The sequence below is a fragment of the Narcine bancroftii genome, chromosome 7 (genome assembly GCF_036971445.1).
Source record: "Narcine bancroftii isolate sNarBan1 chromosome 7, sNarBan1.hap1, whole genome shotgun sequence".
Lineage (NCBI taxonomy): Eukaryota > Metazoa > Chordata > Chondrichthyes > Torpediniformes > Narcinidae > Narcine > Narcine bancroftii.
In genome coordinates this window covers 168090704-168102743 of record NC_091475.1, presented here as the reverse complement: position 1 = coordinate 168102743, position 12040 = coordinate 168090704, and the positions used below count along the sequence as shown (strand labels likewise).

Sequence of the window (12040 nt, the reverse complement as noted above, 5' to 3'; positions counted from 1 at the left end):
TGTCCTGCCTCTATTCGATGTGAAATAATTGATATGCATAGATATAAATTCACTTGCTACATGCCCATCTGTACAAATTAACTTAATATGCCTAATCCAACTGCAGGCCATTTTGTCTGATATGCTATTTGTCCATTTGAAATTCATGGTTCTCAATAACTCACAAAGGCATTTGGGAAATAACAATTTCAGATGCTCTCCATGTTTACAATTACTCTAGAAGCTTAAACAAAGATTGGAAAACACAAATTTAGATTTATATTGGCTATAATTCAAATTACTCAACTAGATAAATAACTTCACTGTTTCTAAGTACGTCATGTTCTGCTGTAAACATTTACAAGTTTTGATAACTATGTTTATGTAGCTGTCCTCAACTGTAGTAGATTTAGAAAGGTATAAGAATTTAAAGTCGGCAACTTGGAGACCAATGTGAGAAGATGTGTGGCAAATGTAAGACAAAAGGTGTTGTGTTTAAATGCCTGCAGTGTACAAAACAAGGTAAGTAAGCTTAAACTGCAGTTGGAAATAGACATACACAACATGAGCATGACACAGCTGAGAACCAAATAGCTAAGGATACACGTCCTAAAGAAAAGACAGGCTGGTGGGCGGGGTGGCTCTTGGTAAAGATTGAAACCAAATCCTTATTAAGAAGGGGCATAGGATCAGAGGATGTCCTTGAATCCTGTGGGTAGACTTGAGAAACTGCAAAGGTAAAATGATACTGATGGGAGTTCTATACAGGCCTCTGAACAGCAGCCAGGAGGTGGGGTACAAATTATAACAGTTAGGGAAAGCATGTCAAAAAGCAATGCTAGGGAGCTCAAGGTAAAGAACCCTTATGAGGCAGTGACCACAATATTTTTTTTTAATTTAGAGATACAGCACAGTCACAGGCCCTTACTCCCATGACCCTATGCTTCCCAAATACCCCAATTTGCGTACAATCCCTGTATGTTCTTGAAGGATGGGAGGAAACCAGAATAGCCAGACAAAATCAACGCAGACATGGGGAGAACGTACAAACTCTTTACAGACAGCACTGGATTCAAATCTTGGTCACTGGTGCTGCAATAGTGTTGTGTCAATCGCCACACTAACCTTGCTGCCTAATATGCAGTTTGTGAAGGAGCTAAAATTGGATGTGTCGGTATCACAGTGGAGTGATAAGAGGCATGACAGAGTGGCTAGCCAAGGTTGATGAGAAGGGGACCCTAACAGCAATGACAGTTTTTGGGAGTAATTTGGAAAATGGAGGATCATTTCATTTAATAGAAGAAGTTTTCTAAAGGGAGGTTGAGGCAACCATGGTTGACAAAGGAAGTCAAAGACAACAAAAGGGAGGGGGTTACAGTACTGCAAAAATTAGCCAGAAGCCAGAGGATTGGATAGCTTTTAAAAGGTAACTTAAAAAGCAATAATATGAAATAAGCATTCAAATATATAAATGAGAGGCAAGAAAAGAGATTGGAAAATGAGAAGAGGTAATGAGGAGCAAGAAATGGTAGATGAACTGAAAAGGTATTTTGATCCATCTTCACGGCAGAAGACATCTGTGATGAGCCAAAGATTCGAGAGTCAAGGAGCAGAAGTGAGTGTAGTCTCTATTACTAAGGAGTATGTGCTTGGAAAGCTGAAGGTGGAGAAGCTGTCTGAACCAGATGGACTACACCTCAAGGATCTGAAAGAGGTAGCTGAACAGAGGGTGAACACATTAGTAGTGACCTTTCAAGAATCGCTGGAGACAGGAATGACTGGAACGTTGCAAATGTCACTTGTCTCTTTAAGAAGGGAGGGAGACAAAAGACAGGAAATTAGAAGCTGGTTTGCTTGACTTTAAAGCAATGTGAGATTCTGGAGTCCATTATTATAGATGAGGTTTTAGGATATTTGAAAACACATAACAAAATAGGCCAAAGTTAGCATGGTTTCCTTCAGAGGAGCTCTTGCCTGACAAATCTGTTGGAATTCTTTGAGGATGTAACAAGCAGGAAGTTACAGAATTGATGGCTCTGTGACCAAGTTTGCAAAATATACAAAGATAGATGAAAGAGTGAAAAATGTTGAGGAAATAGGGAGTCCACAGAGTAACTTGGATTGCTTGGGAGAATGGGCAAATAAGTGACAGATAGAATGCAGTATAAAGAAGTGTATGGTCAATACAAAATGTGCTGGAGGAGTCAGACAGCAATGGACAGTCACTGTTTTGGGCCAGAACTCTTCACCAGGACTGAGGAAAGAGGGCAGAGACTAGAATGAAAAGATGGGGAATGACTAGCTGATAGATGCTGGGTGAATGCAGGTAGGGAAAAGTAGGAAGATGCACTTTGAAAGAAGAATAGGAAGAAGTGGGAAGCTAGAGGAAGAAAGGTATGAATAATGGGCAGGTTGAAAAGACGGGGCAGTCGAAAGAGAAATAAAAAAGGAGGAAAGGGGCTAGAGGAAGCTGAACAAATGAGAGGGAGGGAGTATTTACCAAGGTGGAGGATTCAAAAAATGGAGAAGTCAATGTTGATGCTTTCTGGGCAGAGATTTTGTGTGTGTGCGTGCGTGCGTGCGTGCGTGTGTGAGTGTGCGTGCGTGCGTGTGTGTGTGTGTGTGTGTGTGTGTGTGTGTGTGTGTGTGTGAGTGTGAGTGTGGACATTGTCAGATCATATTTGGAGTTTTACAAGATCTTTTGGTCCCATGTCAGAGGAAAGATGAGGAGGTTTACAAGAATGGTTTACAAAAAGGATTAATGTTTGAGGAGCTTTTGCAGGTTCTATATCTACTCGTTTGTGCTTAGAAGAATAAAGGGAATTCTCATTGAAATCTGCTAAATATTGAAAAGCCTGGATAGAATGGACATGGAGAAGATGTTTCCAGTCGTGAGAGAGTCAAGGACCAGAGAGCAGAGCCTCAGAATAAACGGACATGCCTTTAGAACAGAAATGAGGAGAAATTTCTTCAGCCAAAGAGTGATGAATCTGTGGAATTTTTGCACAAGCAGCTGTAAAGGCAAAGTCATTGAGTATATTTAAAACAGAGGTTTAACAGGTTCTTGATCAGAAAGGATTTCAAAGATTATGGGGACAAGGCAGGAGAATGGGGATGAAAAGAAAAATACATCAGAAATGATGGAGCACATGATGGCATTATTCTGGTCTTGCATCTCATGTTCTAGTCCACGCTCATATGTTGATGTAAAAACTTTAAGGAAACGGAACTGTCTTTTTTACTGAAGATATGCACGGTTTCTTTTTAGGTATTGAGATTTATTCCTGAACCTGGTCAACCACGGAGGAGAAGCAGAAACAAGAATACAGGCCTTGTTGATATCCAGTTGGAGCATCATGAACGATGTGACTGCATCTGCAGTTCCCGGCCACCCCGATAAAAGAACATTTGGATAACTGATAGAAGCTTTTAAGGACTTTATTCTTATCAGGATTGCATTTGTGTATAGATGATTATTGGCACCAGAGCTAATATTTTCCAACATTACAGAAAGTAATAATTGCTGTGCTTGAATATATTCTTTCTTTAAGTAGCATTGTGGGAGCAAAACTTCCATAGTAATGCCCTGCTTCTTGCAGTCAGAACATTATGAGACATTTATTAATACATCTAGCTTAAATGCAGGACCATCCAGATTTTTGTTCTAGTGTTCAGAATATCATCTCAATCAGTTTACTTGGTTTAAGTCTGAGACTTGATTAATTTTAAGGCAATGTTTGAGGAACAATGAGTCATTGAATGTTGTAATCACAATTAAAGCAGAAAATGCTAGGAAAAGTCAAGGTCAAATGTCTTCTAATTATATCGAAACAGAGTTTAAAATCATTAAAAGATTTCCAATGAAATGTCATTCAACTAAATTGTCAACTCGGTTTCTTATTCCACAGATATTTACTGATTTATTGTGTATTCCTGGCATTTTCTGGTTTTATTTCAGATATCCAGCTTCTGCAATATTTTACATTTGTTGCAATTTATCTACAGGTATGGCTTTATCAAAACCACATTGAAAGTTTCACAGTGTCATAATGTTTAAGTCATAATATGTGAAACTGCTTAATGCAAACTGCTTTCATGAGACTAGTTAAAGTGTTTCTCAGGCAATGTTTTATTTTAATGGCTTGGATTTCTTTCAACTACTTTTAATCACTGTACATGTACATGATATTTAAAGGCTTTTTTTTTCCCATTCATGGTAAGTTTGCTGAAGTACAATGCACGTTTTTTAAATATTGTGGGCCAAAGAAGTTAAGTTTTTGTTTCTGTTAGATCCTTTTCTTTTATGTTGTATTATCTGATGAAACAGATGATAATTAACTTCTACAATAATCATAGAGTAGAACCAGCTTTTCTCTAAACAGAGTATGACTATACTGAAGGATGATAATGTACTTTGGTATGATCTGGCCTTAATGTAACATTTGTTTTAATATCATTTTCCATGTGTTATAAACATGAAAAAGACCATTAGTGGAAAAAGTGAATGCATCCAAGGTCAATAAAATAGGTTCAGATTTGGCATGGTATAATGCTCAAAGTAACGTTTTTAAATTAATATCATTTTGTTTCATTCATAAATGGATAAATAATTAGCTTAGAATGTTCACATCTCATATATATTGATTTTCAAATATTACATCCACAAATCAACATGAACATCCTTTTACAGCATGAAGCCTTTCACATCTCATTTGTTCAATTCAACTTTTCATCAAACCAGAAAAAATAATTTTTCAGCCATTGATGCTAGAATTTAATGGACATAATTTTTATAATTTTATTGGAGACAGTGTAAAATAAAGCAAAGCAAAAACAGCTCGTATGTCATCATTAACACTAATTCACTTTGAGTCACACTTTCTGAAGACATTAAGGAAAATAGAGGTCCTAATGCAATTTAGCGATAATATTGATGTCTTTATTAATAATTTTGAAAATGTTACAAGTTTCTACAATTTTGAAACAACACCATCGTGACAAACTTTAAAATGGTGAATTCTTATTGTTTGTTTTTAAATCACAAAATGCAATTCCATAAACCTTTAGAATGAAATAAGAATGGTGTTGAATTGTGTTATAGTCACACAAGCATGCATGCGCGCACACACTTTGGTTAATTGAATAGGTTTAGTTGAGCAGGTTCACTTGCACCTTACTATAGTTCTTCCAAAGTATGACCATAAAGCTTTCTGAACTTTATAAATTAATCCAATAATATCTTACAGATTCACATCCCAGAGTAGCGTTCTGAATTTCATTCTCTCTCGACCATCAGATTTACATGTACAAAATAAGCAACAAGCTATAAAAGATAATCTTCTAAACAAAAGGGTTGTTTCATCATAAGAATATACATTCTTCATTTTCCTATGTATTGTATAGTAATACGCTGTGCTATAATATTAGTACACTTTCCGTACTGCAAGGGCTGGTGGCCTTTAGAACAATTTTGCAGGGTCCTGGGAATGCCGTTTTTGTTCTTGCAATAAAAACAATTTCCAAAAGTGCAATTCTTGTATTTTAACACAACTTATTTTTAATTATATAGAGAGCATTTCAAACAGCTTATTTTGATTTTTGTATGTATTATTGTTATTGATTAGAATTATCTTGTGCTCTTGTTTCGATGGAATGTAAAGACTGCTTGAGAAAGGGAATTGTAGAGGATTATTTTTTGTTATAAAATAAACTAAAATTCTCAACTTTATTTTCGATGTTGGTTCCGACCCAATTCATAAAATACCTAAATGCATGTGTGTGGTAATTACAAATGGATAAATAGAAGGTTCACACATGCATTTTTAGAAGGAACTTTAAACTTTAGAAGGAACTTTAAACTTTAAATGATTGCACACTTGGGATTTTGATTAGATTCTCAAATGTCAGCTGATTGCAGTACAAAGTGGTCGCTTGTCATGGCTGGTGTAGGTCTTCTATCTTCACAAAGCCATTTGTTCACAAAGGAGAATGTAATGTCATCAGATCTCCTGGAATAGAATTTAATAGTGAGTGATAAACTGGAAGTATGTTGCACACATCTCCTGTTACAGCCTGATAGCTGAATATGTGAAGTTTGTTGACAATCGTTACCTTGAATCCCACTGACAATGTGATCCGTGTATTGCTGTATGATTGGAACTTGGATGCAACATGTATCATAATTAAGTGAGAACCTTCTTACTGAAAAAAAAGGCCCCTCAAATATTGTTCTGAGGTGGATTTAAAGCTTTCTAATAAACTTCATAAACTCTAATTAACTTTTTAAAGATGAAAAAAGGAAGCATCTTGAAATAAAATATGTTTTCCTGTTTCTTTCTCTGCTTGTGAAGCAGCCTAATCTTTCATGGATCCTGCATGCACTTGTTTCTTGGCTGCATGATTTGAAATGACCGTAAAATTATTCATGGATAGTCCATCTATAAAAAGGATATTTACAGATTTCCTTGTATAAACTACAGTCGCCATAATAGTTCCATCAAATATATTAACGATTTCATTTGCAGAATTAAATATGCAAAGAATGCTGTTCTGTTACTGGCATCTATAATAACATTACAATGACATGAATATAATATGGATGATTGGTCCAAAGGAAAGATTAAAAATAGTTGTATTCTTGCAGAGAATATACTATGAAATATCATTAAGGTGCCAAAATGTGTGAGAAAATTAGAATGGAGTCTAAGCTGAAGAAGGTAGGACTGTGACCAAAAACTTGGTTGGAGAGTAAGGTTTTGAGGCAAGAGGATACAAAGGTGGAGAGGTTATGGAACTATGTTCAACTTGAAATCTTCAAAGTAGGACCGTGTTTCTGTCAAAATAAATAAATGCATTTTAGAAGAATAACCTTGCTCATTAATTTATACCCATTTGCTTTTCTTAGAACCCAAGTATTCTGTCTTTTATATATTCTCTGGCTCGTGTTTAAACAGAAGTATTATCGGACCTAAACACCGTGAAACACTTAAGATTTTCTTCTTCCCAAATCCCTAAACTTGATTGTTTTATTTCTTGAAAACTCTCCTCTTTGAGATTTAGTTAGAAATATATTCCATTCTCCTTGCCACAACCTTCATTCCACTATATTTTGTATGGTTGTTACCTGAGTCTGTCCTTTTCTCCATCCCATCATAACAAGAAAGCAATCCCCTTGTTCTCACATTTTAACCCTCTGGTCTGAACATTCAACAGATCATCCGCTCCATAATTCCTTCTACCTTTGACCAGGCACACCAAGCTGGTCCCATTTGCCTGCAGTATAGGCTGAATAAAGGCAAATGGTTCTACATTGGTCAGCAAGGACACATTGAGCTGAAGGTTCTGTTTCTGAGCTGTAGAACTTGATATCACCTTCCATTACCCTTTCAGGATTTCACTGGGATCATTCCCTCTGCAACTTCTTACTCTTTATCTCTACCAACCCTTTATGTCACTCCTCACAACAATTTCCCATGCAATGCATGACATACAATATTTGCTTCATCCTTTCCACCATCTACAGACCCAAATACTCCTTCCAGGTGAAGCAACGATTCATTTTTACTTTCAATTGAGTGCATTGCATTCTGTGCTCTCAATGTGGCCTCCTCTTAATGGAGAAAGCCTACATCGATTGCAAACTCTTGAACAGGTGGTAGGGAAAAAAAGTAAATTGTATCAGACACATAAAGCTTAATGCTGCTAAAAGCCTCATGTTGAAAGTGAGGAAAATATACTACTCATTTAGAATTAAGTGTGGAGGGCATGATTAGCTGTATTGTTAATATATCATATATTTTGCCATATAAGTTGAGTCATAAAACCCCAAAAAATCTCATGGGTTGACTTCTACACTGGATATACTTTTGAGACCTTAAATTCAGCTCAAAATCCAATCCATACGGATCCAGCCTATAAGTCAACACACGAAAAAAACAATTTGGCATATGAGGCAACCCATGAAAAGTCGATTCAGTGTATAAGTCGACCCTTGAAAAACCAATAACAACAGATTTTCATTGAGATTTTTATTGAAAACAACACAATTAGAACCCTTCAAAATCACACGCTATCATCGTCTGAAGCAAAGATGGCAGCAAATACCTCCATACTCTCACTGTTGAAGCAGTCATCACATGGGTCCCAGTCTATATCTGATGAGGCAGTTTCAGCTTTGTCATCAGTGCCCCACAACAAATTATCTTTGGTGCCATCAACTGTACAAGAGATACTGCACTTTTTAAATGATTTTTATCACAGTCTCTACTTTGTCCCATGCCTTGAGCACAAAGTTGCACAGCATATCAAGTGATGCAGCACCCATTGCCCTGCCTTTTGTAAATGACTTTTCTGCATTCAACACCCATGTATTCCATTCCCGCGCCCAAGGTCTTTGAATGGCTTGTTCAAGCAGATATCGAGCGATTGCAATATAGACGTCAAACCACCCAGGATAACCACCATGTAAGTATTGTGTAGTGCATCCCAGACCAGCAAACTCCGTTCTTTGCATAAACCACCTGGCCTCCTGTTCCACACATTGTCTATTCATAGTTTTACACCATTTTCATCCATCCATCCTTTTTCATGAAAATGTACAAAACTACCTGCAGGAAATTTCATTTTCTGTTTAATTTTGCATTTGAAGATTTGCATGGGTCTTAACTTTGTCCCGTTGGCCATGCACGATAACACCACGGTAAACCTGCTCCTTTTGTGGCCTGTACTTCTGGTTTGCACAGTTTTAACACTTTTCTATCGCTCCTGATATTTGCCAATGCAAACTGGTGTTTCTGCCCATTACGTATAATAAACTGGTGAAAACTTGTGACTTTATGATCAAGATCTTTTGGTCGTTTCTGTGCAATTTTTTTTTTGTCATGATACCAGATTTTTCCTGTTCTTGAAACAATTGCACCAGCCTACTGTAGCCTCAAAATCATCACCGAGTCTGGGTGCGATATGGCCCACTGCAGTGCAAATGTTCTTATTTTATTTCATGTGACTATGTATCAGTCTTGCCTCTGTTCGTGTACCCATTCTGCAATGTGCTTTTCTAACTCTGGCCAACGAGTGATTCCTTTTCTCAAAGAACATTGACTTTTGGTATTTTTCTTAAAGTGTCTTTTTCTTCCTCCAATCTCTCACCAACTTCTCATGCACATCAAATTTTCTTCCAGCAGTGCAGTTGGTTTTCTTGGCCATTTCTAGCACTTTCAACTTAAAACTTGCTTCATACTTTCATCGCAAGTTGCGTTGTTTTGATGGAGCCTCCATAATAGCAATCACCTCCAGCAGATTCATCTGTGTGATCTTTTGAAGTCAATGTATATGCTGGTCAACAGCCCACCTCAGGCATCGTATTCTTTGGGGGTTGACTTATATGCCAGTCAATGGGCCAACTCAGGCACCCTTAAAATGAGAATGAAAAATGGGAGGGTTGACATATGCCAAAATATACGATACACATAATGTGTATATGTTCTTACTGTATATATGTGTAGATACTGTATGTATATATCACTGTTAACCATACAGAATGCGCAATAAAATCCAGGGTGTTGTCTAAAATAAAAAGAACAAACTGCTGGAAGAATTCAGCAGATGAGGTAAACATCTATGGATAGAGAAAACACGTTAACATTTGCCTTACTACAGAGAGCACCTGACCTGATTCGCGTTAACTGCTTCTGTTTTAACTTCATGCTTCTTATCATACGCAGATTTTTGGTTTGCAGATGACATTTTTAAATGATATAGTGGAAGAAAGGGAACTTGAAGTGGACATTAGGATTTTCTTCAATGTAGCAAGAATGGGCAAGGAGGTGATTTGAAAGTCACACGTGATACTTTTCTTTATTAGCTATGGCATAGGATATAGGAAAAACGATGTTTTGCAGGCATTCAAAAGCTTGAGTATTACATACAGACCTGATCACTTTACAAGAAAGATGCAATTGCACTGTACAGGGGTGGAGTAAGGGGCAGGGATTCAATTACTTGGATCGCTGGGGCCTTTTTTGGGGGAGGTGTACCAAACGGATGTGCATCTGAATCCCAGAGGGACCGGGACCCTAGCGGGGGCATTTGCTAGGGTTACTAAGGAGGCTTTAAACTAGTTTTGTTGGGGGAAGGGGTCCAAATAAAGGAGAATAGCAAAAAGAAGGTTTGTCCGCAAATAGAGAAGGCTTGTAGACAAAGTTTGGAGGTGGAAAGGCAGGTGATCGAGAAGGAATATGATCGATGGAGTGATGGAGGGGGGGATGATGGTAATAAATAATAGAGTTGACTGTATAGATAGGGACAAGCAGAAGGAAAGATGTGGGAAATCTCTGAAATGAATTTACGTTAATGCTAGGAGTATTGTAAGGAAGGTGAATGAGCTTGACAGTATGACTTGGTGGTGATTAGTGAGACATGGTTGCAGGACAGTTGTGACTGGCAGCTAAATTTTCTGGGATTTTGCTGCTTTAGGTGTGATGAAATTGGAGGGGTAAGAGGGGGTGGTGTGGCATTGCTTATCAGGGAAAATATTACAGCGGTGCTAACGCGAGATAGATTGGAGGGCTCGTTAAAGGGAGGCGGTATGGATGGAATTAAAAAATGGAAAAGGAAAAGTTACAATTATAGGGGTGTATTATAGACCACCTAGTGGGGAGTGAGAAATAGAGGAGCAAATGTGTAAGGAAATAGCAGAGATTTGTAATAAGCACAGGGTTGTGTTAGTGGGGTACTTTAATTTTCCTAATATAGATTGGGAAACACATTCTGTGAAGGGGCTGGATGGATTAGAATTTATAAAATGTGTGTAGGTTAGTTTGCAGCAATACGTTGAGGTACCCACTAGAAAAGGGGCAGTGTTGGATCTACTGTTGGGGAATGAGATAGGGCAGGTGACAGAGGTGTGTGTTGGGGAGCACTTTGGATCCAGTGATCATGGATCACTGGATTCAATTATGGAAAGGGATAGGTCAGGTCTGAAGATTCAGGTTTTTGAGTGGGGGAAAGCCAGATTTGAAGAAATGAGAAGGGATTTGCAAGGAGTGGTTTGGGCTGATTTGTTTCATGGGAAGGAGGTAGAGGAGAATTGGAGGTCTTTTAAAGGTGGGATTTTGAAGCGGTGGTATCTTTAAGTTCCTGTTTGGCCAAAAGTTTGAGAGAGCCATGGTGAGATTAGAAAGTTGGTTCAAATTAAAAGGGAGGCCCACATTAAATTTAAGAAACAAAGTATAAATGAGATGCTTGGAAAATACATGGATTGTAAAAAGAAGCTTAAGAAGTAAATTAGGAAAGGAAAAAGAAGGTACGAGGTGACTACAGCAAACAGAGTGAAAGTAAATCCAAAGGGCTTTTACAAATATATCAATAGCAAAAGGAGAGTGGAAGTTAAAATCGGTCCCTTAGAGAATCAGAGTGGACAACTGTGTGCGGAGCCGGATGAGATAGGGGAGACATTGAACAAGTTCTTCTCTTCGGTATTCACTAGGGGAAAAGATATGGAATTGTGTAGAATAAGAGAAGCAAAAGGGGTGATTATGGAAAATGTAGGGATTAGGAAAGAGGAGGTGTTGGAACTTCTGAGGCATATAAAGTCTCCGGGTCCTGACGGGATTTCCCCCAGGACCTTGAGGGGAGTCAGGGAGGAAATAGCAGAGGCTCTGACAGTGATTTTTCAGGAGTCACTAGATGGGGGCATGGTGCCGCAGGATTGGCGCATTGCAAACGTGGTTCCTCTGTTTGAAAAGGGCTTCAGGTGTAGGCCGAGCAATTATAGGCCAGTAAGTTTGATGTTGGTAGTCAGTAAACTAATGGAAAGTATTCTTAGGGATAATATGTATAAGTATCTAGAGAGGCATGGACTGATCAGGGACATCCAATATGGGTTTGTGTGGGGATGGTCATGTTTGACAAAGCTTGTTAAATTTTTTGAGGAAGTGACTAAGAAGGTTGATGAGGGTAGAGAAGTACATGTAGTCTATATGGATTACAGTAAGGCCCTCAATAAGGTCCCACATGGAAGGTTGGTAAGGAAGGTTCAGGCGCTAGGAATTACTGTTGAGAT

At 38.0% G+C, this 12040-nt stretch overlaps 1 protein-coding gene across 9 annotated transcripts in view; it reads left to right on the top strand.

The window, feature by feature from the left end:
* The window catches only part of pdgfd (platelet derived growth factor d), a 365062-nt gene extending 359355 nt beyond the window's left edge, over nt 1-5707 (top strand). For 8 of the 9 annotated variants that reach the window (XM_069891208.1, XM_069891209.1, XM_069891211.1 and 5 more), the window contains one exon: nt 3248-5707. In XM_069891208.1, the coding sequence (XP_069747309.1) occupies nt 3248-3379 (132 nt within the window). In that variant the 3' untranslated portion in view covers nt 3380-5707. The remainder of the gene's footprint in view (nt 1-3247) is intronic. The other variant, XM_069891213.1, reaches the window with a different exon arrangement.
* The last annotated feature ends 6333 nt before the right edge of the window (nt 5708-12040 follow it).